At 42.2% G+C, this 27,581-nt stretch overlaps 1 protein-coding gene across 2 annotated transcripts in view; it reads right to left on the reverse strand.

Moving 5' to 3' along the window:
- Positions 1-27,581, reverse strand: part of CHN2 (chimerin 2) — a 390,810-nt gene that overhangs the window by 17,928 nt on the left and 345,301 nt on the right. For both annotated transcript variants that reach the window (XR_005779250.1, XM_040433568.1), the window contains exons 8-10: positions 27,173-27,257; positions 17,308-17,481; positions 6,849-6,926 (exon numbers count right to left, since the gene is read on the reverse strand). Coding sequence is in view for 1 of the 2 variants with exons in the window: in XM_040433568.1 (XP_040289502.1) it covers positions 6,849-6,926; positions 17,308-17,481; positions 27,173-27,257 (337 nt within the window). In the remaining variant the exon portion in view is untranslated. The remainder of the gene's footprint in view (positions 1-6,848; positions 6,927-17,307; positions 17,482-27,172; positions 27,258-27,581) is intronic.

Raw genomic sequence — 27,581 nt, forward strand, 5'->3', positions numbered from 1 at the left:
GTTCTTCTTAAGAAGATGCATTGAGCAAGACATTATACAAATACTTGGTAGCTGGGTGTGCAACGGGCGCCTCCCCCTAGGGCCCTCTATAACGCGACCCAGGTGTAGGAATGCCGAGTGGTATAGTGCGGCCTAAAATGTCTCTTTATGTGTGTCATGGTACTTCTATCTGGATACGGTGGTTTACAGGCTTTGTCTTGTTTCCAGCAGGCTGTAGCATGAAACTGGCAGGCAAACTCCACTCTGTTATATCTGTTTCTCTCTGACTCTGCTGTACTGACAGGCTGGCTGTATAACTCAGCTTCTTCTGTATGCTGCACTTCACTTTGTAGTCTGACTCTAGGTTATGCCAGGGAACTTTCCTCTTGGCTCCTGAGGATTCAAGCTTTGGCCTCCAAGGCCAGCAGAGCTTAAGGTGGTCTGGCTGGCTTGGAAGGTTCCATTCTATCTAAATATAGCTCTGCCGTGTTTGCTGCTGTCTGCTGGTAAACCAGGCGCATTACATTACCAGTTACATAACATTAGAAATGCACAGTGTGGAGGACCTGGAATAAATGCATAAGATGACATGAGGTTAGACCAATAAAGACAGTAGCAAAGTGCAGAAGTGGTAACACCACTCTGGGGTGTTACAGGTGTTTGCTCTCTGTTTCTCCAGCGCTGGTTGCATGTTCTATGAGGCATGCCCTGTAGCTGAATATTCTGTACTTTATTATTTCCTCTAACCGCAATAATAATGTGCTGGACTATTTGCAAAGCTTTCATCTAGACTCCCAATAAACAATTAAAATCATTTAAGGGACAAAGAAAAACAACAGCTGCACCCATCGGGACATTAAACTGATCTTTTGTTCTATGAATGCCATTTCTCAATGAATTGGCTCTGTCAACTAGGGATCAGTAAAATCCATTCATACAAGTAGGGTCTGATCCAAAACATGCCGCACCTGTTTCACATGTACGGACCAAGTGACAACGCAGCATTTGGTTCCCCGTACAAGAAACTTACTGCCAACAGAACAATGAAAATCTTATAGCTATAAACACACAAAGAAACTGGGAACATCTATTCAGTCCCCACCATGTTTAAATTGGCATGTTCTATCTATCTATCTAATTGATTCTATCTATCTACGGTATCTATTTACGGTACCTATCTATCTATCTACGGTATCTATTTACGGTATCTATCTATCTATCTACGGTATCTATCTATCTATCTATCTATCTATCTATCTATCTAATCTATCCTAACTATCTAATTGAATCTATCTATCTATTCTATCTATCTATATTATCTATCTCTCTATCTATATATCTACAGTATCTATCTATCTATATTATCTATCTATCTATCTACGGTATCTATCTCATCTATCTATCTATCTATCTATCTATCTGTCAAATCTATCCTATCTAATTGATTCTATCTATCTATTTTATCTATCTCGCTATCTTATCTATTCTATCTATCTATCTCATCTATCTATCTATCTATGGTATCTACAGGGTGGGCCATTTATATGGATACACCTTAATAAAATGGGAATGGTTGGTGATATTAACTTCCTGTTTGTGGCACATTAGTATATGTGAGGGGGGAAACTTTTCAAGATGGGTGGTGACCATGGCGGCCATTTTGCAGTTGGCCATTTTGAATCCAACTTTTGTTTTTTCAATAAGAAGAGGGTCATGTGACACATCAAACTTATTGGAAATTTCACACGAAAAACAATGGTGTGCTTGGTTTTAACGTAACTTATTCTTTCATGAGTTATTTACAAGTTTCTCTTTGTTCACAGCCATTGACATGTCGCCGAGGTTAACACGTGAGGAGCGGATAGAAATTGTGTTGATGTCTGGTGAATGCAGTAACCGGGTCATTGCAGCAGATTTCAATGCAAGACACCCTACGAGACCATCCATCTCCCATGCTACAGTTAGCAAACTGCTTGCTAAGTTTTGTGAAACTGGTTCAGTGTTGGATTTGCCAAAATGTGGACGCTTGAAATCTGTCTCTAATGAAGAAACATCAGTGGCTGTCCTAGCTTCATTCAGCAAGAGCCCACAGCGTAGCACTCGCCGCATGTCACTGGAGAGTGGCATTAGTCGAACATCCCTTCAGTGGATATTAGCTACTCACAAATGGCACCCTTACAAACTCCAGCTACTGCAGCATCTCAACGAGGATGACCCAGATCGGCGCACTGAATTTGCAGAATGGGCAAAACAAAAATTGGAACAGGACCCTCAGTTTACGCAGAAGATTTTGTTCAGTGATGAGGCAAACTTTTATGTGAATGGTGAAGTTAACAAACAAAACCACCGCTATTGGTCTGACACTAACCCACTTTGGATAGATCCCTCCAAGACTGTTGGAACAAAAAATTGATGGTATGGTGTGGTATATGGGGTACAAAGATAGTGGGGCCATTCTTCATCAATGAAAACCTCAAGGCCACTGGATATGCGAAATTGCTACATGATGATGTGTTTCCCTCTTTATGCACTGAAGCTGGCACGTTCCCTGAGTTTTTCCAGCAAGATGGTGCACCACCACATTATGGGTGTCAGGTCCGAGCATTCCTAGATGAACAGTTTCCTGGAAAGTGGATTGGTCATCGTGGGCTGGAAGCCAGTGCTAGCATTTCTCCTGCGGTGTTGCTATCAGTGTGTGAAGAGTGGGAGAAGAGGGTTGCATTGACAATCCAACACAATGGGCAGCACATTGAACACATTTTATAAGTGGTCAGAAACTTGTAAATAACTCATGAAAGAATAAACTTACATTAAAACCAAGCACACCATTGTTTTTCTTGTGAAATTCCCAATAAGTTTGATGTGTCACATGACCCTCTTCCTATTGAAAAAACAAAAGTTGGATTCAAAATGTCCGACTTCAAAATGGCCACCATGGTTACCACCCATCTTGAAAAGTTTCCCCCCTTCACATATACTAATGTGCCACAAACAGGAAGCTAATATCACCAACCATTCCCATTTTATTAAGGTGTATCCATATAAATGGCCCACCCTGTATTTACGGTATCTATCTAATCTATCCTAACTATCTAATTGAATCTATCTATCTATCGGTCTATCTATATTATCTATCTATATATATTATCTCATCTATCTATCTATCTATCTATCTATCTATCTATCTATCTCATCTATCTATCTATCTACGGTATCTATCTCATCTTATCTATCTATCTATCTATCTATCTATCTAACTAATCTATCTTAAAGGGATTCTGTCACCTCGTTTTAAGTTATAGCTAGATCGCCACTAGCATGTCCGCAATATACCTGTCCTATAGGGCTGTGTGCTTTTATTGTGCTTAAAAAATGATTTTATAGATATGTAAATGAGCCTGGTAAGTAGCTGTACTAACCTTCTTCGTGCCCAGCCAAGCACCCTGTGAAGGAGCCCAGCACCGCCTGCGTCCTCCGAGCTCGCGCATGCGCAGTGCCGGTATTGTGTTCCTTGCCTGTGCTGGCATCAGCCTCAGAGAAGGAACTGCGCATGCGCAAGCTCGCGCATCGCGAGATTACGGCAATCTAACTGTGAAGAAAGGAGGAGATTCGGAGGACGCAGGCGGTGCTGGGCTCCTTCACAGGGGGCGTGGCTGGGCTCCAAGAAGGTTAGTACAGCCCCATGGGCTCCTTACCAGGCTCATTTACATATCTATAAAATCATTTTTTAAACACAATAAAAGCACACAGCACTATAGGACAGGTATATTGCGGACATGCTAGCGGCGATCTAGCCGTGCATGTCCGCAGCTCTATAACCTAAAACGAGGTGACAGAATCCCTTTAACTATCTAATTGATTCTCTCTATCTATTTATCAATCTATTCTATCTATCATGTGTACACCGCACTAAGGGAGGTCTGGGTGTTATGGTCACAATACAGATACTAAAATGTGGCTATATTATGACCCTGAATCTGGACAAAGCTGAAAATCCGAAGAATTTTACACCTATATGGAGGCTCTCTTACATTTCTGTTCTTTTATGATTACACAAGTAAAATGATTACGTTTTACTGTATGAAAAGATAAAGCTCCTTGGGAAACCGAATACCATTTTCCCACTGACAGTGTCCATGAATATTTCAGGATGACATCTTATTTGTAGTGTCAGGATTGATTACACCATGACCGAGCAGTTTCAAAACCTTCAGCTCCAGTGAACAGACTGCAATACACATTGGTGTTGTTGAAATCAAACCCCCAGCTCCCCATCATGCAGATATTTTGTCATGTAAATTATTAATGGCACATTTCAGTCATCATGGAAAATGACATTTAGTGTTGTATCTAGATTAGCAGGAAGTTCACTGCATCCGAAAAGTCATTTTTGGTTCACATTTTTTGGAACTTTTATTTAAAGAGTGCCTTTCCTGACATGCCTGTTTTAGTAACTACTTGCATTCCCCATGTAATAACAATTCTGGAGCATCTATTCTTATGTCTCTATGTTGTACTATTCCTTTATGATTTCTGCTAGAAGTTATGAATGAATTGCTAGCAGTCTGCAGTAAAGGTACTGCTGGGTGTTACTAGTTGTACGTGTGTATGTCTCTGTCCAATCAGTGCTGCGGTCAGACTGTGCAGGGACACCCCCCCAACTGGTAACACCCCTCTGTACCTTTACTGCAAGCTGCTGGCAATTAATTCATAACTTCTAATAGAAATAATAAAGGAATGGCACAACATAGAGCTATAAGACTAATAATAGTTATTACATGGGGAATGCAAGTACATAGTTACTACACTAGCCATGTCAGGAGAGGTGACAGGTCCTCTTTAAATACAGCATACATCTAACACTAATGGAGTCTGTCACATTGTCCCTGAAATACTTAGGGGGAGACTTATTGAAGCCAGCACTCATCATAATAAATTAGGTGCATCCTCTGGCAGTTCGTGCACCTAAGGCCTCATGCACACGACCGTTGTTGGGTTCCGTGTCCGTTGTTCCGTTTTCCGTGATTTTCTGCGGACCCATTGACTTTCAATGGGTCCGTTGAAAACTCGGAAAATGCACCGTTTGTCATCCACGTCCGTGATCCGTGTTTCCAGTCTGTCAAAAAAATATGACATGTCCTATTTTTTTCATTGACAACGGTTCGCGGACCTATTCAAGTCAATGGGTCTGTGAAAAAACACTGAGGCACACAAGATTGTCATCCGTGTCCGTTTTTTTCCTATCATTTTCAAGGGAAACTTGACTTAGATTTTTTTTTCACTTTTCATGTCTGGTGATCCTCCAAAAATCAAGGAAGACACACGGAAAAAAAAACAGAAACGGATAACGGAACAACGGAACCCTGTTTTGCGGACCGTGAAAAAATACTGTCGTGTGCATGAGGCCTAAACAGAAGTTTACGACAACCCAGAGCTGCAATAGATTTCTGGCTTCATTTGCGCCAAAATTGAAGATAAATTTGTTACTGTCTCTGTCCACGCCCCCTTCCTGCAAAGTGACTTGCAACTATTTTTTCAAAAGACGCATTTAAAAAGTTGCAAACACGCAGTTTGCGATTTTTTAACGACACTTTTCAGGCGCAATTATAAATTATAAATCTCCCCATTCGTTTTATGCATACAAAATTCAAACACTAGCCAGTGAGCCATGTGCAGTGCAAAGTTGGACACATACACATTAAAGGGGTTTTCCGGGCTGAAGACCTATCTGGTCATCAAAGGATAAGACTGGAGGATATCAGATAAGCGAGACCCACACCAATCAGCTGTTTCGATCTGCCATGGTGCGGGAAACTAGACATTGTATGGCGCCTTCTGCTTCTGGCGCTATGGCAGCCTGAAACAGCTAATTGCGGGGGTTTCGATCTGATATTGATGACCTTTCCTGAAGATAGGTCATCAGTATCTATGGCCTGCAGAACTCCTTCAATTGGCCAAACCTGCTGGCAATCTAATGTATGGGGGCCTCCTGACTTCTATGATGGGCAGATGATCCTCTTGTTCTTGGTGGCATAAGCTGCCACAAGTATTGTCTGGTAGCAGCCTACTCCCCTGTCCCTGTTGATAACCCATGCCATGTATGCATGTGTATCGGGGACGGAAGGAATAGTTATTGTCCGAATGAGCGTTACTTCCACAGTATTTAATGTGCATGTCCAGCCTAGTCCAGTGCAGGATGAGATACGAAACAGAGGAAATGCATCAATTTTGTTATATATATATATATATATATATATTTTTTTTATACTTTTACTTCTTTTTGGATCCACGCCTATGTTTGGCTCTAAAAACTGCATCAAATTCTGCTACAAAATGTACGGTTTGCCGCTTATATTATATGACTGATTTCTTCTGCTACTCCCATTTCCCACACATGCTGTGCTACAGAGCAAATGATTGTTCAGCCATCAGATCTATTTTTCATCTCCACCATTAACACTCAAATTTGACTAAACATTATGTTATTTCTATGGATAGAGGAGATCTCTGGCAGATCAATAGATTAGATAGGTTAAAACCCAACCTGTCGTAGTACTGTTTCATCTATCTTTGGGAGCTCTGGAGGAACAGACATCTGACTGTCAGGGCTGGTCAGCTTGATGGCCCTGCATCTCAGTGCAGAAACTAAACCTAGGCTTATCACCTAACCAATATATCGTGGCTATCCCTGCCTAGGTTCATGTGTGATCAGCAGACGCGGGCCTCAAATGTCTGCACCCAAACAGGGAATCTGGTTATTTGCTTACAGGCTACCATTTCTTCCCACTTTTTGTCAGGTACAGATATTTTTCTACAGTATACCTGCCCACAATGGCATTTGCCAATAAGTGGTTAAAATGACAGCTCACCTCGATCAAAGGCCATTTTTACATCTTCAATGTGCTCAGTAAAACCCGAGACTCGGTAGAGACCTTCTGACTTTAAGCCTGAAAGTAAAAAGAATAAAATGAGATGTTAATAAACTACATTATTCACACACAATAAGGCTACTTTCACATCTGCCTTTTTCCTTGATCCGGCAGGGTTCTGCAAAAACGCTTCTGTCATGATAATACAAACGGCTGCATTTGTTATGAATGGATCCGGTTGCATTATCTCTAAAATAGCCTTGACAGCTCCATCTCTAAGACCATTATAACTCAATGGGGGACGGATCCGTTTTCTTTTGTGTCCGAAAAAATGGATCCGGCTTCATTGACTTACATTGTGTGTCATGACGGATCCGTCTTGCTCCGCATCCCATGCCAGACAGAAAAACACTGCTTTCAGAGTTTTTCTGTGCGTCATGGGAACCCAACGGAATGCATTCTGGTGCATTCCGCGTATGCTCGAGCACGATGCTCGAGTCAGTGTATTTAAATCTAATTTAGCCTCTATTTCAATGCAGAAGATCGCTGTACAGTGAGGGAATCCCTCAGTGCGAGTCCGCGTCTTCGGAGTCCCTGCTCTGACTCCATATATAGCTATGTCCATATATGGAGTCAGTGCTTGGGGACACCCCAGTGTATTTAAATCAAAGCTTCTCCATCACAGCCCAGAACACTACACTACACTATATAGATGCATAGTCAGTCACAAAAAAAATAAAAAATATGAGACTTCTACTGTATAGGTCTCAGTAGAAGAACAGTACAGTAGAAGTCTCTCTCTTTTTTTTTTTTTTTTTTTAAAGTAACTGGCTATGCAGCTGTTATAGCTGAGTGGTTAAGTGCCTTGCCTCTAATACAGAAGGTTGTGAGTTTGAATCCCGGCAGAAACTTTTCTAAAATACAGGCTAAATTAGATTTAAATACACTGGGGTGTCCTCAAGCACTTACTCCGTATATGGACATAGCTATATATGGAGTCAGAGCAGGGACTCCTAAGCCAAACTAGAGTCCCGACACCCTCCCCTCTTCAGTGCAGGGGGTACCTGGGGTTCTCCCATTGACTTCCATTGTGCTCAGTATAACACCCGAGCATCGCAAAGTGTTCTACTTGAGCACACAAGCACTTTGGTGCTCGATCAACACTAGTGATTATCTATCTATCTAAATCAATTCCACCTGGGAAAAACAACAGTCTTTTATTTCAGTCATATCTAATCTTTCTACAGATAATAATCATAGTAATGCTGCAGTCAAACAGGCAAGTCTACATCCATACTGAGTATTGCGTGCTCAGCTGGAAAAGTATAGCATTAATCCTGACAATGCAACTCTTTAGTGATATCTAATGTCAGTGTAATGCTAAGAACCACAAGACAATTTAACAGGACTGGAGGCCACCATGGGCACCACAGGGATTTCTGAGCAACCCACAGCCTAATATATACCAGATGCTTATGAGCTAATTTCATAGTTTACAGACGTATAACATTCCTATGCTAATCTCCTTGTTCGGGTCTCTTTCTGTGCTTAGCAGGACAAGCCTGGGGCATCCTCTGATGATGCACACATCAGATCTCATGAGCAATGGTGACCTGATTGTACTGTATACTGCAAATCCACAACCACTGTGATCAGTGTGCCATCACAGGAATGTGCATACACCTTGTCAGATTACCCAAATACATATCATAATTATGAATCAAAATAAGAGAATATCCTCACAACAAATTTACCTAAGGATCCAAAAGGAATTCAGTTCACTATATTCAATCTTGTGGCTGCTGTAACACAGAAGACTAAGTTGCCCAGAAAACTGGCTGTATCACACAAGATGTGGCCACCTTTAACTTAGCTTTATTTTGGTTAAAGACTCCAATTTTTCAATACAATATTGCCACCTGCTAACAGAACTCTCATTTCAATTCTCATTTTATTGAATTTGTAAACATAACAGACATGTATACAATGTTCAGTGCTCTCAACATAGTACAATGGGTTACAAATCAATATGTAGAGAAATAGCATAGGCAAAGTTCCAAAGAGATTCAATATATAATAAAGAAGTAATCAGAGGCTGTTCTGCCTTGCAACACAAGCGTCAAGGAATCTGTAATGCTGTATAATAAGTAAATTACTGATTGCACCAAAAAGCATGTTAAGTAGGCACATGTGTAAACTTAAGGAAAGACAGAAAGAAAAAGAAAAAAAGACAGATAGTGGGAAATGGGGGGAAGGTGTCGACTTGGGTCTATAATCATGATAAGTATCATATACAGATATTATAGGAACTGGTTACATCTTGACAACCCAGGAGCTTGTCTGGAATTATTTCACTGAGTCTAACTCCAACTTCTCTCTCATATGTGTTAGCCACGGTTGGCATATTTCCATTCTTGGTCTCCCAGCCTGCTAGTTCCTCCATACGACATATATTGGCCATTTTTTCATATCACATAGTGATAGTCGGGGGGTAAAGATCTCTCCACTTCAACGGGATGAGAAGCTTTGCTGCCATGATCATGTGTGTGCCCAGATTTGACTTATCTGGTCTAAAGCGACCTTCTGGCAGCCAGAGTAGCACAAGTGGGGCAGATAGTTTTCACTTAATGGAACATATTTTATTAATCCACTTCTGTCCAAAATGTTTACATTTTGGGACACAACCACCAGATATGTGATAAGCTACCAGTACCCGATAAGCACCTCCAACAGTAGTCCAAAGGTGACAAGTTTATTCAGTGAAGGAACTCAGGAGTACGATACCATCTAGAGAGTGTTTTAAAGGAGTTTTCCTGGATTTTGACACACCTAGAAAACCCATGAGAATGGGATAATATGAAGGATCTACTTGGATCGTCTAATGTAATGTTTAGCTCCCGTTCCCACTCTTCCAAATAACTAGGTTCGATGAGGTCGCGCGGTGACAACAGCTGTTTATAAATTAGTGAAAGGCATTTAGGTGGCAATGAAGGCAGTAACACATGGTTTTCTAACCAGGAAGGGTCAGGCAGGGTTAGGTGTCTGGATTTTTTTTAACTTATTGCAGGATAGCTCAAAATCCCATTTTTGCTAAATGTTTCCCACTCCACTAGGTTCCCCAGTGATAGCCATATAATAATCCTTATTTGCTTTAGATCGAGATAAGTCTCTTATTCTATACTGAGAGACTGACGTCGAAATTCTAGGGTCGTTCCACAAGGATCTGTGGCAATACATGGAGTGGTGGCGGCCGCACGTGTCTGACCCACCAGCAGAGAAAAGATCTGGCGTACACACTCTGTTAGCTCTTCAGCTGGGACGGATTCCGGGATCCCTCTAATCCTCACATTCTTCCTACGTCCTCTATTTTCCTGGTCTTCCAGGCAAAGATAAGCTGTGTTTAACTGTGTACGTAGAGATTGTAACTGGGTTTGCAATCCCCTGTTATGCTATACAATTGCTGTTTGAGAGTTTTCGAGTGCTTCAACTCTGTTCCCCATCTGCTGTACCTCCATCTTTATATTGGCTAACTCCTTCATGACTGGAGATTACGCTTGCGACAAGGAGTGTTTTAAGAAGGATCTCGTAATTGGCAGCGGGTCAGCTTCACCTTGTTTGTCTGAGTAAGCGCAGGAGCTTCCTCCATCCAAATCCTTCTCCTGTGCTTCAGAGCGTGCTTCGGCCGCCGCCATTTTCTTCCTCCTAACCGGAGAAGACAGCACCTTAGTCAGGTACTTTGACAAGTCTCCTTGTGATTTCTGGGCTCTCGGCGTGCAGTCCGACTCTTTGCCTCTCTCTTTAGTTAGCTTGCCCATGCTTGAACAGGTTGTTCGGCTAAAAAGTTATATGGCCGGATATTGCGGTGAGGAGCTCAAGGCTAAGCGTCCACCACCATGCTCTGCTAGCTCCGCCTCCCGCTAACAGTACTCTTGACAGACTACAATTCACAAAACAACCACTGGGTGGCTACATATAGGATAGACATCTCATGACACAATAAAGCAAATTATGTATTTTTAAAAAAGCTGGTCATCTCTCACCAGACATCTCGAGGTAAAAAAAAAGCTAAGGAAGAACATATCTCTACAAAAATGTTTTTAGGGTGGGTCAGATTTTGAGATGCCTTAAGGAATGTTACACTGGCTCAACATCGTCTTACCTCAACGCCCTGTTACTAATCTACTGTTAAACATTTCAAATCAATTTAGGCTGATGGTTTCAGTTGTCTTAGAGAAACAGCAATATAACTTTAGAGCAAAGGTTCCCCAACCTTTCCAAGTTCTTGGGCCATGTTGTGTAGCCACACTGGATATTGAAAAGAAAGTCTATCACAGATATGACTGAGTTACATGGTTCGTACTCTAGTGATTAACTTTCAATATCACTATGACATCACAGATCCCACTAGGGCACAATAATATTAAAGGAGTTTTCCTATCTGGGACATTTATGGAATGTGCCATTGCGTACTGCTGGTAGCATTCTGTTGCACCTGGTAGCCTGTGTCATATGGACTGTTATAGGTGGGGCTTACAGCCTTATCTCTCCCACTACCTGAGTGATTTCACTATGGAGGTATGTGGGAGCTTGGCTGTAAGTTGTATCTTAGCACCTCTCAGGTTGGGTTCACACACTGTAGGTAGTCTAGTGGTAGGAACCCATGCCACACTGAGATACCTTGACGGTGGTGCGAAAGAGCTCTGATGTGTTCCTGACAGGAATACATTGGCTAAAGTCTCAGTTCTTAATATCAGCTTGAGGGATTAGCCAGTGTTGTCAGTTGCATATCATTGTGGTGCACCTTTCGCAGTGATTTATATATTTATACATTTATGGAACAGCCACAGGATTTGAAATGAATGTTTGATGGGTGCGGGTTCCACCTCTGCTGCTATGTCATAAATCAGTTCCCATCGTGTCGGGCTCTCCAATCATTTCAATACCATTTCTGAAAATAGCCAAGTCAGCACACTCAGCTATTTCGCTTTTGAACTGAATGGAGAGAGCCACAAATGCATGACAACCTCTGTATTCCCAACCGGGTGTGACATGGTCTCGTTCTTGAGATAAGAGAGGGTCCTAGAGGTGGGACCCGCACTTATTGTACATTTATGCCATATATTGTGGATGTGCCATGAATGTCCCAGAAGGGGGATACCCCTGTAAGAGCTGCCACCAGCTGGGTAGTCAGCAAATACAGCTTTGGGGCACTGGTTGGCGAACACTGCGTCAATATATAATGCACAAAGCATTCAAGCCTCATGTAGGAAGTATATATCAGGAAGATTTCATGTGGATATGCCAGAAATGTGTATGATAGGAAACTCTATTAAGGTAGTGAGAGCTGACTTTTGCATTGGGCTTTAGTCGGTTTACATGATGCACACATAGCACTGTTAGGTGTGCAATATTCTAGAAAGGAAACTTCACCAGTATTCATGCTCTTGCTTACACTAGAATTAGGACAGTGTTTGAAGTGCAAAACAATAGATAAAGTTATATAATACAGTAAAAAGGTTACATTGTGTAACATTAATTTTTTTCATATGAAAAGGACTATTGAGAAAAGTCACAAGTTTCGCTGTAACTCATGCTACGTGTTTACTTTTCCCAGCTATAATTAAGCAGTTGTGTTTTAAGACTTTCGTAAGACACCATGTCATAGTGATCACAGGGATTAATACTGCAATGATTTACAGCGTGAGCTAATTCTCAGGATTCCAGGCACAAGTCCTATGGAAATTACTGGAGGATCTACCATGTGCATCTGAAATAAGTCTGAAATAAGTGACAAACTAATAGCGTTAAAGATGTGAGCAACTCATGGAAATACGGAATGGTGAAAGCTCTGGAGTTCCGGCCCTGACCTTCAGAATAAGGTGAATAGACGGGGTCAGTCAACATATGCCTACAGTTGGCAACAGTCCTTAATCTGCAATTCAGTCTAATGGCTTTATAAATGACATCAAAGTCCAGGGTACGAAGCCTGTATCAGTGCACCACGGATGTACTACTTAGTGTGGAGCTGCACAGTCTGCATACTGCCCTACAAGCTCGAGGTCAGGGCTTTATTGATGGCACCCACTCAGGAGCCGGGCGCTTAATGTTTTACACAGCAGACACCCGGGGGCAGAGTATGTGGTCAACGATAATGATAATCACAGACTTTTAACCCTTCAGATGCCGTTATCAATTGCAACTATCTGAGTGGTCTTCTCCCAGGAGCGCACAGAGATTTCTAAAGGATCCGAGGCTGTCATAGCGAAGTTCTGATCAAGCCCTGCCCATGGCAAGGCTTCGTAGTAACGTAGTATATCTCTCTAGGGACACTTAAAGTAATTGGGAAAAAAATAAAAAAATATATAAAAAAATTTAAAAAAATTAAAATATTTCAAATTCTAAACATTAGCATAACTGCATCCCAAAATATAAAAATATTTGTCCTGTACGGTGAATAGAAAAAAAATCTAAATGGTCAATTCACCGTTTTTGGTCATTTCACCTTCCAAAAAATGTAATAAAACATGATCAAAAACTCATACACACTCCATAATGGTATCAATAAAAAAATAAGACAAACTATAAAAATGTGGCATCACTGTTATCCTACTGACCCGGAGAATGAAGGTAACAGGTAAGTTTTACCACATAAAAAAACTAAACCCATAAAACTATGGTGGAACTGCAGTTTTTTTTTCCAGTTCCATACCATTTAAATTTTTTTCTACCTTCCTACTACATTGTATGGAATAGAAAATGGCGCCATTAGAAAGTAAAGCTGGTCCCACAAAAAACAAGGCTATGTGATTGAAAGAATAAAAAAAATGATGGATCCGGGAAACCAGGGAAGAAAATATGAAATAATAAAAATGAATATTACCCCATGTTGGTTAATTTTGGTAATTTGTTGTGTATTTTCAGTGTGTAAAGCTTTTAACACCATAATTTTTCTGTTTATGGGACTATTGGTCAATTTGAGCAAATGTGGGTATATGTTGAATCATTTATAATTTTTAACAAAAGAAAAATTGGACTCATTTATTAAATAAGATACAGTGAGGAACAGAAGTATTTGAACACCCTGTGATTTTGCAAGTTCTCCCACTTAGAAATCATGGAGCGGTCTGAAATTCACATTGTAAGTGCATTCCCACTCTGAGAGACAGAATAAAACTAAAAAATAATCTGGAAATCACATTGTATGATTTTAAAAGAATTTATTTGTCTTGCACTGCTGAACATAAGTATTTGTACACCTGAGAAACAGCAAGAATTATGGCTCTGACCTGTTACTGTGTCTTTAAAAAGTCCACCTCTACTCCACTCATTAAAGGGGTTCTGCACTTTGTTTAAACTGATGATCTATCCTCTGCTATCTTTAAACAGCGGATCGGCAGGGGTCCCGGGTGTTGGACCCCAGCCGATCAGATGCTGATGATCTATCCAGAGGATAGATCATCAGTTTAAACAAAGTGCAGAACCCCTTTAATCTAACTTAGTAGCACCTGTCTGAGCTCTTTAAAGACCCCTTTCCACCCCACAGTCAGTCAGATGCCAACTACTACCATGGGCAAGACCAAAGAGCTGTAAAAAGACACCAGAGACAAAATTGTCGACCTCCAAAAGGCTGGAAAGGGCTACGGGGCAATTGCCAAGCAGCTTGGTGAAAATAGATCAACTGTTGGAGCAATTGCAAGAAAATGGAAGAGGCTAAAGAGGACTGTCAGTCTGCCTCAGACTGGGGCTCCATGCAAGATCTCACCTCGTGGGGTATCACTGATAAGAAAGGTAAGGAATCAGCCCAGAACTACAAGGGAGGAGCTGGTCAATGACATGAAGAGAGCTGGGACAACAGTTTCAAAGGTCACTGTGGGTAGAACACTACGCCGTCATGGTTTCAAATCATGCATTGCACGGAAGGTTGGCCTGCTCAAGTCATCACATGTCCAGGCCCGTCTGAAGTTTGCCAATGACCATCTGGATGATCCAGAGGAGGCATGGGAGAAAGTCATGTGGTCAGATGAGACCAAATTAGAACTTTTTGGTCTAAACTTCACTCGTCGTGTTTGGAGGAAAAAGAAGGATGAGTTGCATCCCAAGAACAGCATCCCTACTGTGAAGCATGGGGGTGGTAACATCATGCTTTGGGGTAGTTTTTCTGTGAAGGGTACAGGACGACTGCACTGTATTCAGGAGAGGATGAATGGGGCCATTTATTGTGAGATTTTGAGCAACAATCTCCTTCCCTCAGTCAGAGCATTGAAGATGGGTCATGGCTGAGTCTTCCAACATGACAACGACCCGAAGCACACAGCCAGGATAACCAAGGAGTGGCTCCGTAAGAAGCATATCAAGGTTCTGGAGTGGCCTAGCCAGTCTCCAGACCTAAATCCAATAGAACGTCTTTGGAGATAGCTGAAAGTCTGTGTTGCTCATCGACAGCCCCGAAACCTGACAGATCTAGAGGAGATCTGTGTGGAGGAGTGGGCCAAAATCCCTGTTGCAGTGTGTGCAAACCTGGTCAAGAACTACAGGAAACGTTTGACCTCTGTAATTGCAAACAAAGGCTTCTGTACCAAATATTAACACTGATTTTCTGTCACGAGGGTGTCAAGAGCCACGTCTGACTCTGTTATACCCGGAGTCAGGAAGTCGCAGCGGGTGGCTGCGCGCTCTATGTCTAAAGACAGTACTGTTTTTTAATGGTAGCTTTCTGGGTTTGCCTTGCAATCCTTTTTGGCTCACTCAGGGATCCGTAGCTTCTCCTCCTCAGCTTTCTTGTCCAGCAATCCCAACCTCCTTATATTCCCATCTCTCACTTCTCTGGTTGCCAGATATAGAGCTTCCTGCCTGGACTTCTATACTGACCCACTGGAGCTGTGTAGCTGTGTTCCCTGGTTGTTGTTCCAGAACGTTACCCTCCGGATCCCTGTTGGGCTTTTGTTGTCTGCTGTGGTCGCCCACCTGTGATTATATGTTTTGTCTGTGTTGTCTGTCCTCTCCTTGGTGTTTTCCTTTTAGTGTCAGTGGTGCGGACTAGTGATCCCACCGGCCCGTTCACTACATAGGGCTCATCTTAGGGAAGGCCAGGGTTTAGGCACGTGATCGGCGTACGGGTGAGGAACCCGTCTAGGGACGTCAGGGCAGTCAGGTGCCAGCCTCAAGGTGAGTCAGGGGTCACCACCTTTCCCTCTCCCTTGGACAGGGCCTTCCCATTTCCCTCCCTTTGCGTGACGCCGGTCATTACATTTTCTCAGGTGTTCAAATACTTATGTTCAGCAGTGCAAGACAAATAAATTCTTCAAAAATCATACAATGTCATTTCCTGATTTTTTTTATTTATTCTGTCTCTCAGAGTAGGAATGCACCTACAATGTGAATTTTCGACCCCTCCATGATTTCTAAGTGGGAGAACTTGGCAGCATGTTACAGAGCAGGAAGAGCTGAGCTGATTGATATACACTAGCAAATGGTTCAGTAGAACTTGCATTTTATTAATTAAAATCCCTGTACTGTCAGGCTTAGGAGTCCAATGGGCGGTCGAGCACTGAAGGGGGCCACCCCCTGGTCTCCTAAGGATAGGATAGGAAGAGCATGGATTGTAATGATTAAAATATAATTTAATCTTTTACGCCAAAACTCCATATCACACTTCTCATGTTTTCTGCTTCTGCCACCAGATCAGACATGTGACAGGCTCCCTTTTACAGTGTGCTATATGTATGGAGGACTAGGGCCACTTTTGACATGCACAATGCACTTGCAACCAAGAGGGCTGCCAAACAATGCACATTGATCGCACCAAATTGTTTCTGAACTTTTTTTTTGTGGAAAATATTGGTGAACATTTACTAGGCCATAACAGTATTCAGCTATCACCCAGTGGCGTTGCGAGTGGGGTGCGGCGGGTGCGGGCCGCAATGGGTGACACCAGTGATGGGGTGAGACCAGTCTGATGGCGGCGGTGGCAAGGCACAGGGAGATGAGCGCTTCCATATTTTGAGTTTTGTGCCTTTTTATTTATTTTTTTATAAAACTTATTTTTTCCCCAACTTAAGGACACCCCTGTGTATTTAACATTTATTAAGTCTGTATTTTAAAATTGTCACTGCCAGATATCAAACTCACCAACTTCTGCATTGAAGCCAAAGCTATAGGGCTCAATGCTAACAAATTAAAGATTTTATATATATACCGGCCATCTGAGCAAAATACCAGCTAGGGTGATAGAATACCAGCCAGGTGCCAACCCTAGGCACAACTGTTATTAGCTTGTCATGCATAAAAATTATTACGGAAAACATTGTCTGTCCACACATTTTATCTTGGTGATTTACTAAATGGTTAGATGGTATTATTTCAATAGACAAGTAGAAATTGCAATGAACATAGATGAGCATAAAAGGTCTTAGTTGTGTTTGCATTCAATACATAAAATAAGTCAAATCATTTTCCAAACCTCGGCTTTCAATCTCTTGGATGCATATTTCCACAACCATTGGCCTTGGCGTATTGTGTGCTTTCACCAGTGTGGTAAGGTCACAGCTGTACACTTTCTTGATGCGCTTGAGGTCTGGCTGGCAGTCATTGGGCACATACTTAGAACACTGTTTATGTACATTCAACCCACAGTCTGCAAATCAGAAAGAAAGCAATGAGCGAAAGCAATAAAGGCATGCTAATAACGTCCATGACTAAATCACAGTATATGTGTCTACAGTAGATAAAATCCATGCAATGCTTAAAAAAAACTGCACATTAATATAAAACAGATTCAGATAGCATCGACATATATGGCAAAATGATGAGAGACTCCAAGATATTTTTCGGAATATTGTACGCCCATCATATCCCTGCGTGTAGCTTGGAGGACAGAAATGGCTATGTACTGTAGGCAGCCTTGTGCTCAGGATCACATAGACAGGGATGTACACAGATATCATGGTGCCCCATAGCAAAAATTATTATTGGCCCCCTTGCACCACCAATTTCCCAGTGCACATGCATCAAACACTCCCAGGCAATGTGGAACGCAAAGCACAATGCCCCAGATTTCTGACAAATTTACAATTTGTTATATTAAGCTGAAGAAAAAAAAAAAATCATAAAAAAGTCACACTCAGCCTCATTTTATCAAACTTTTGTGCTGGAAAAAGTGGAACAGGTGTGTCAATAACACAACGCTCATCTTGAATAGTAAGTTTCTTGATGTATTTACACTAGACAACTGGCATAAATACACTGATAAATCTGCTTCACTTCACATATTACAAAGATGTCTACCTGTAGCTACCACTAGGGGGAGCTCAGTGCACAGGAGTTTATACAGTGCAATGGAAGTTGTAATAATGTCTTTGTACTGAGCTCCCCCAAGTGGCGGCTGCCTGAAAATGCTGAATTTTCAACTCAGAATGGAAGGAGAGAAGAAAGATCAGTGCCGGGCCCCCGTTCCGGCCCGGGCCCTGTAACAGTCGCTTGGTCTGCCTTTATTTAAAGGTATGCCACTGGACACAGCTAAAGCATAGACTTCTTCTCCCTACTACCACAATGTCTCAGAGCATCTCTCAGTTGTATAATTTAGACAGACTTTATATTAAAAAAGCATGTTGATATGGGCTTAATAATTACACATTATATAAGTGGTCAATGGTGGGCTGAAATTAAAGAGGGCCTGTCACCTCTCCTGACATGTCTGTTTCAGTAACTACTTGCATTTCCCATGTAATTGTTCTTGAGCAATAATTGTTGAGCATCTTGGACCTGCACCTCTAGGCACCATATCCAGGCGGAGAAAGAAAGGTGAGGTGGCCATTCATGTTATTAATGGACTACGGTAAGTTCACAGTCAATAATTAAAAGCCATTCTACTTAAAAGGAATGTGTCACCAGAAAATGACCTATTGTTTAAATCCAGTTTTGATGTTAAATATATATTTTTAGAGTTTTTGGTAAACTTTTTACCAATTTTCCATGTCCCTATAGATATTTCAAATAGGATCCAAAAATCATGTAGTTTTCACACTGGCCATTAGGGTTAGAATATGTCAAGATATTTGTTGTTTGAGAGCAGCCACATAGGCCATAGACACAACAGATTGTAGGGGACATCATTCACCTCTAGATTTTTCTAGTCATGCTGTGTGACCTGTGTAGAGCTCAGGAGGGAACTGATGAGCTGTGAAATCGCCTATTGTGAATGGTGGACCCCGTGTTGTCTATACAGAGGTGATATCTGTCATTGTAGTTCTGCCAGGTACTGAAAAGTTACTGATGTTCCCTAGCTTGGTGACTGATAGGATGCTACTCAACAAGCCGACCCCTAAATGACTTGCCATTACCTTTCATGGGTAGATTGGCATAAAAAAGAGGGCAGTGGCTGCTTTGTTGTACAAAATCTGAAAAATAAAAAAATTTGAAAATCTCAGATTACTGTTTAGGAAATCTGTATTGTATTATCAGATGTCTTCTGCTCTGACAAGTACTGAATCTTGCACACATATTAATGGCTCTTAAAGGATAACTGTCATATATATATTTTTTTATATAATTGGATTTCTCTAAATATGTTTACATTAGTGTAGTTTATACTTTTGGCTAGGTATTGAATTACCATGTAATTCTGCATGTCCAGTCCTCCCTCTGGCATTTTAGCTTTGCCGCTAAAAGAGCGTTGTTAGGTGTTCTCCGTCTCCCAGCTTCTTCATTACAGAAGACGGAGGACGTAGAAGTGGGCAGTCCCGCACCCTGCGTGCTCGCTCCCGTCTGAACCCCGAAGTTACTTCTTGCATAGAGAGCTGTAAATCACGTTCTACTAAGCATTACACCAGGTACCCAGCCACAAGTGTAAAAATGGAAATATACATAAACATAAACCCCTGCATTGATGTTCAGCAGTGCGGCTCCGATCCCCTCAGTGAGTGTTGAGATCGGGCCGTGCTGCTGTGTCTCTGTGCCCCGATCTCCCGTTCAGGATGGCCGAGCCGGAGAAAATTGTTATTTCGGACAGGGAGGCAGTCCATCCCCCACCCCTCCTCTCCCCCGCAATTGAACAGGATTGCTGAGCGGTTTAGTAGATTTTCAGCTGTAACATACAGCTGACAATCTACTGTAACGGCCGACATCAGTGGATGTCTGATGTTTAACCCCTACCTTGCAGCGGTCCGTAGGGACCGCTGTATGGAAGGGATTAACAGTAAGGAAGCTCCCCCGTCCCCCCTCCCGGCGCTGCGCTGCTTTGCTCTGCTGTGGCAGCGTCTGGATTCCTCATAACAGAGGGAGATCTTTTTATGTGTCCAGGCTGAAATGACGCGCAGCAATACAGCCACTTGCTAAAATGGGCTCTCAGGAGGAAGAGGGCGTGTTGAAGTGTGGACAACGCCGATTGGTTGAGTTGAGGCAGCACATTCCCGAGATTAGCACAATGCATTCTGGGTAGTGAGGGAAGACGGGCTTAGCCTCAGGGTGAGGGCATCGGCGGCCATCTTGAGAGGAGAGGCAGAATGAAGTCTGGTGAAGAACGGTTGCTATGGATGAAATCTTCTTAAATATGGGGTATGTGAGGAAAAAAATAAATGATTATGGATTATCACCTCAGTATTAACTACATATGTGAAAATTGAATTTTGAGTTAAAATATGACAGTTATCCTTTAAGTATAAAGCCAAATTGTGTTTTATTTCGAATACGCCTTTAAAAGACATGTTGACTCCATAACCTAGATCTCTGACTGATTACATAGGAAATATTTAGCTTTTGGCATAACTATTTTCTGACAAATGAACCATTTAAAGAAAATGTAGATTGAAGCAACAGACAAGCATGTACGTCTGGCACCTCTGGCACAGCAGTGTGAAGTTAATCTGAGCTGGCACCACATCAGGGTTAATGATCACATGTCGTTGAGTTGTGCTATGTGATTCTTTGCAGCCAAATAAAACTCGTTTCCTTGCCTTTTTTTCTTACTTTTCAAAAATGTAAGTGTTGAATCATGGACTGGTTGTAACATGTCCACATGAAACGTGAAAAAGTCAGTGAGGACTTTTATAGGAAAACCAAATATAGACACTTAAATGTTTTGTTCCAAATACAAATTCCCATCTGTGTCTCCAAGTATAAAGGCTCACACTAACAATAAATACTTGTAAACTTAGTAACTAGCACTCCAGGGGTTCTGCAAGTCCCATGCCAGGATTATGCGGCAGCGTATGCCACCACTATCATCAGAACTTGTAGTTACATAGCTACATACTTAATACGGTTGAAAAAAGACATATGTAAGTCTTTTAGAATTTTAGAAAAGGGGAGTGAATCCCAGAATTGTACACATTTTCACAAGCATTAATATCATTTACTTATTAGAATTAATCTAAACCCTTTTTAAAACTGTCCACTGTTCCTGCTGTGACCACATCCTAAATAAATTTAATTATTTTAATCTTTTCTCATAACTAAGACCCTCCATGCCCCTTATCATTTCAGTTGCTCTCCTTTGTACTTTTTCTAGCTCCAGGGCATTCTTTCTATGAACTGGAGTCAAGGACTGAACTGCATATTACAGATGAGGCCGCACCAAACCTTTGTAAAGTGGTAATATTACATCCCTGTCCCGCGAAACCATGACGATATTCTGCTAGTCTTAGAAGCAGCTGATTGACATTGTATGCTGTTATTTAATCTATGATGAACAAGGACACCCAAATCCTGTTCTACAAGTGACTCTCCCATATGTTACATCCCCTAGGACATATGATGCATGTAGATTATTACTACTGAGATGCATAACTTTCCATTACTATGGTGGGCCTCATTTGTCAAACTGTCTAAATAATAACATCACAGCACAGCCTACAGCAACCAATCAGAACTTAGCCTGCACTTCTTAGGGAACAAACTTATTGTGCAGCTGGTATCATGGGGTAAGTTATTCTAATATTTCACTGGCCTGACACCCAGAGCAGTTCCACCATGATGACTGTCTGGCTCAGTTCATTACCTAAGCCAGTCCCCTTCTCCATCATGGCTGATGTAGAGACAAAGAAGGGGTCTGGCTTAGCTACAGTAAACTGAGCCAATCAGCCCCCTTCATCACATGACCAACACACAGGGAGGGGGAAGGCTATCTGCCTGTGTTGGAACATCAATGATTACAGCGGGAACGGGCCAGGCAGTGAAATCGGGCCATTAATGCAGTTATCAGAATTAAAGTGTACTAGAAAGTTTTAGGATTTAACATTTGAAAAAAATCTAAGAATAAGACTGACCCTTTAATTTCAGTGGGCGAGCAGTTATGCTTTGTTTTTCCCTTGTATCAAACAGGTGATCATTGATTTCCCATGAGTATAACCACAGCACTAGTGGTCAAAATATGAACAAAGGTAGTGTAGGAGAAAGCAATACAAAAGAAAAGTGGGCATTGTGTCAGTAGCAATCACATCTTTGCTTTCATAATCCACCCTGTATGGGGAAAAAATACTGTATGCAGAGAAATAGATATGTTGATAGAATACCTCTGTACATATAGAGTCAGATGGAGTACAGTATGCCATGGTTTGTAAAGAATCAGACAGAAAACAACCTATATATACACCTTCATATGAAATCAGTGGCATAAAGAAAAGTACAATACAGTGATCCCTCAAGATACAATGGCCTCAGGATGCAATATTTTCAACATACAATGGTCTTTTTTGACCCATCGTAAGTTGAAACTAGACTCAACATACAATGTCTCAGACTCAGATCCAACCAATCAAGGACACTTCTCTGGTTAAATTGCTGTATTAGTTGCTAGTTAGCAGCTATTCCTGGATGTTATATGTAAGGACTTGTTTTATCTGTCTTAGTTATTTTTCTTAAATCTTAATTTTCCCTTAACTTGAATGACATTTTGGGGATTTGGTACATATTACTCAACTTACAGTACAATGGTTTCAACATACAATGATCCTGCTGGAACCAATTAATATTGCATCTTGAGGGACCACTGTACAGGCTCACTTCTATGGCAGTTTTATAATACGGCTGCACAGTATATATGAGCCCTGCCAAGGTTGAGCCAACCAAGGCTGTTAAGAATAACATAACCATAGTAAACGGGCCCATGATTGGGGCAGTTATAGGGAAGAAGCACCACCAAGGCAACGCTCCTCTCCTGTATCCGCACTGCAGCTGCCATTACATCATTATCCAGGGAAGGGAGACCTCCAAGCTCCAGCTGAGTTCCCTACAAGATCCTGGACCAGTCCTCTTAGCTCCTTCCCTAATCAGGCATCAGTGGCACATCTGTAGTGTGTAAGGCCTTCAGCCCAGAGGCAGAATAAATTATTCCTCAGTAAAACATCTAACCTTCAGTTCACTGATTCAATATCAGTCAGTCTCACTGAAACTGAATTACTAAAGTGAAGATCAGAACTCCCCACAAGAGTCTCTGGAATAGACTTTTGCAGTCCACTTGTGACAGCAGCCACCCAGAATTTGAAGTTTATGCAGCTCTTCGTGTGGCCACAGTTTATAACCACAGCCCAAAATTGCACCAAGAAAGGACATACAGTATTCTTTCTTGGCCTGATTGTTACTGTAAACTGCAGCCTATGCTCGTGCTGCCATTACAAAATGGGACTGGGTGGTTCTTATTCGGCCGCTGGTTGAACTGCTGTGGTGGCCGAGGACAGTGAAATTTTAAAATAAGTTACCTCAACTTCTTCAATGGCACTGCCACTCCTTTCTCTTCCCCGGGTTACAGAGACAGATCAGTCATTGGCTGCAGCAGTATACTGGATGTGATGCTGCAATCACAACTATATATCACCATGTGTAACCCAGGGAAGAGAAAGGAGCGATAACGAATTACTATGATAAAATATTGCTATACAGTATAACTACTGTGTGTGGGCAAAAAGGGGACCGGTGTGGCATTGGGTGGAGTCAGAGATGTGGCTTAATGTCAATTTTTTTTGCAAAGGTGCACTATGCGCTGCTTATAGTGTCCCTCCTTAGTCTCTTTAAAAGTTGGGAGGTATATTACAGCAATTGCATATAACACAATAGCAGAACATAGAGACCACAGCAGTACAGTACAGTACCTAAAAGTTAACACTACTAAGAACATGAGAATATTCAGGATGGTGGGGGCCCACCAAAATGCCCATGCAATTTATGTACTGGGTCTGCCAACGTGTTAACACAGCTCTGGCCAGAACAACTGTGATGTGGCACTAAGGAGGCTTTCTTACTGTGTGGAAGACACTAAAGGGGCATATTTATTTTGATGGGCCACAAAGGCACTGTGCACCACAGAAGAAGGGCACTGTGTGTTACACAAAGTAGGGTTTTACTGAGTAGGTTGCATAAAGGAGACTAATTGGAGTGTATGGAGATTAATTGGGCAGGGTTAGAAGCATAGCTTAATGTAAAAAAAAAATGTTCCCTCTGTGACCACAGTAGGCAGGCAATACACAGACAGTGAGCCCTAACTGGAACTCTGCCCGCTTTCCCTGCCTACTTGCAGTTCAAGCCCTAGGCGGCAAGTCCACAACTGGTCGACGTTCCCTACTCTGCTAAAGTGCAAGACATACACACATAGAGACAGAACAACACAGAGATGGAGTTGCATGGAAATTGGTCAGAACCAGGCGGACAATACAGTACCAAATTGCAAGACAGTGGGTAGTCAAATAGCCAAGCCAAAGTCAGAACCAGATGAGGAACAAAGTACCAAAACATGAGACAATGAGTGGTCAATGGTAAGCCAATGTCAATAATAGAAGCAATCCAAACGCACACAGAACCGGAACCAAGATCACAGATATTGAGAGACACAGACTATGACTGGCACTAGTATAAGACCAGGAAGGGGTTAAAATAGAGCACCCAGGATAAGAACCTGATAGGTCATGACTAGACGCTCCATTAGTCAGAACACTAGCACACAGGACCAGCTCAGCAATCAGCCTACTGCTAGTCTGCTCCAGCACATGTCCGCTGTGGGGAGAAAGAGCATTGCATCCTGTTGCTAATGGCACTGTCACATCACCAGGTAGCAGTTGCGCCGAGCTGAAGATCTTGCCATGGAGCACGGACAGGTAAGTTCATGACACCCTCTTTGCTTTCTTTGAAAGTTGAGGTATGCATAGGAGACACTGAGAAGTTCTATGTCACTCATCTATCACTGGTTGCCCTGAAATAGGACTGGACACTGCAGTGTGGTAAGACTCTGACCCCTCTTCCTCTGAACAGCGAGTGGTATACAGTATTAGGAGATGTAGGTGGCAAAAGAGGAACCAAGATAGCAGAGAAACCGTAAATGACCCATCAACTAAAACAGATATACACAAGGCATACCCAAGAGCCCATGCTGCACTATACTGGCATCATACATTTTTTCTGGAGTTCTTCTTTAAATTCTAAATTAAATAGACATGTTGCTGAATAGAGGGCACATTTCAAGAGGAAGGGTCTAAAGTACAACCTCTAGAACTGGCAGAAAATCATGTGTTTTTCCACAGAAGACTCTAACCACGGGCTACAAAATAATGATGAACTCGAACAACCCTTTCATCCAATTATACATCAATGACTGGCACAGAAACCCTGAGGGCATCTTTAAATTAGGAACAAAATAATTTTAATTGGTCAGGATAGCCTAAATGAAATCAAGCATAATTTATCACATGGACAGTGAGCTCTGCTCATACTGGAGGGCATAAATCTGTTAAAGGTTTAAGAAGCATCTCATATGAGTCCCAGATATCCACACTATTTATGTCACCGACGTGTTATTAGATACAGAAGCCACTTAAAGCTGCCGTCATTGTAATGGTCTAGTACAGTGGTGCCCAACCATTTTTCGTCTGAGGGCCGCACTAGACTTGGTATAAATTTTGCGGGCCAGAACCAGGTAGCTTTGCCAGAAAGAAATGCAAACGCTGTGAGGGGGCACGTGTGAGCATTACTACTGTGAAGAGGGCACATATCTGGCATAACTACTGTGAGGGGGCACATATCTGGGCATAACTACTGTGAGGAGGGCACATATCAGGGTATAACTACTGTGAGGAGGGCACATAGGGTACAACTACTCTGAGCTGTGAGGAGGGCACATATCTGGGCATAACTACTGTGAGGGGGCACATATCAGGGTATAACTACTGTGAAGAGGGCACATATCTGGGCATAACTACTGTGAGGGGGCATGTGTGAGCATTACATCTGTGAAGAGGGCACATATCTTGGCATTATTACTGTGAGGGGGCACATATCTGGGCATAACTACTGTGAGGGGGCATGTGTGAGCATTACGTCTGTGAAGAGGGCACATATCTTGGCATTATTACTGTGAGGGGGCATGTGATGTATACATGTGTGTAATGTATGTAGTGCTCTGGTGAGCTCTGCGGAGAATAAGCAGCTTACCAGGCACAGCGCCGCACATAGTATACTGGCTATGCTTGGTATTGCAGCCCAGCCCCATTCACTTCAGTGGGGCTGAGCTGCAGATAGGCCATGTGACCCAGGTACGGTGATATCACATGGCCTAGGAAGAGGCTGCGGCGATCATGGAGCGCCTGACCTCTCCTAACAGCTGATTAACGGATCCGACAGGCCGTTTACTGGATCTGTTGTATCTGGGTACTGCCGTTCACCGCCAGACCCCATTGACTATAATGAATACAGCAAGGATCCTGCCAGTTTCCGGCATGAGTGCTAGGTGTTGGCCAGACAAAAACCGGCCCATGACCTGGTGGGCCACATTCAGTAGAATGGCACACAAATGCTAGTGATGTGTTAGCGACATGCCATTCTAGCACAAGTGACCAGTAACTGGGTGCAGTGATGGTCTCGGGACCAAGCCGCTTCTTGTCTGGTGGGGACTGCAAGTGCCAGGAACCGGGCAGTGGCGTGGGAATGGCGTGACTGTGGACAGATGAGTATTTTTTTTCTTTAAATTGGGCACAATTGGCGATGTCAACTCCCCTTTAAGCTCAAGTACAGTTGAGACCAATTTAGAAAGGCTGCAGACATCATCTATATCTTCTTAGATGACACAAACACAGACATAACAAACATGCATACTGAATCATAACGTGGGAGTCCAGTGAGGAGGCCACAAGAAGGTCAGAAATTGTTTCCTGCTCCTCATCAGTGTCTCGGGATGTCTGTTTAGACTGTGCACTAACATTGCTTTTATTGGCCAGCTTAAACTTCCAGACTGCTGATTTTAACAAACTGCCAAAAAAATACTGTAAAAAAACATACATACACTGCATATGGATGGAAATGTATAAATCTTTATAACAACACTGATAAATGAAATATGGTTACTTTACCTGAGCACCTGACTCCCTGAGCGATGAGACCCCACATGAAATTGGCACAGTATTCACACCAGTGTGGACCCCGAAATGTGTGTACCTGTGAAAGAGATAAATCCAAGGCTATAGAAAGGTAGAGAGGATGCAAGGCATTCTAACAGCATCATCAAACATAGAAGGAAACAAAGGAGCCTTGTGAGCCATGTCAATGGCCAAGCTGTCCAGGTCAGGAACAGTGAGTGTACCATATGCCAACTTTAATTGCTTGATGCCATGATATAAGCATGCAATAGATGCACCCAGGAGAACCCAGGCTAGAGGAAGCAAGGTCACCTGGCGAGTTGAATATTCACAATACAGATATCATACTGCAGTTCACTTATTGAAGATTTTATGAGAATTTTTTTTTCCAAGCCCGTGATGT

Source organism: Bufo bufo, chromosome 5, assembly GCF_905171765.1.
Source record: "Bufo bufo chromosome 5, aBufBuf1.1, whole genome shotgun sequence".
In the NCBI taxonomy this organism is placed as follows: Eukaryota; Metazoa; Chordata; class Amphibia; order Anura; family Bufonidae; genus Bufo; species Bufo bufo.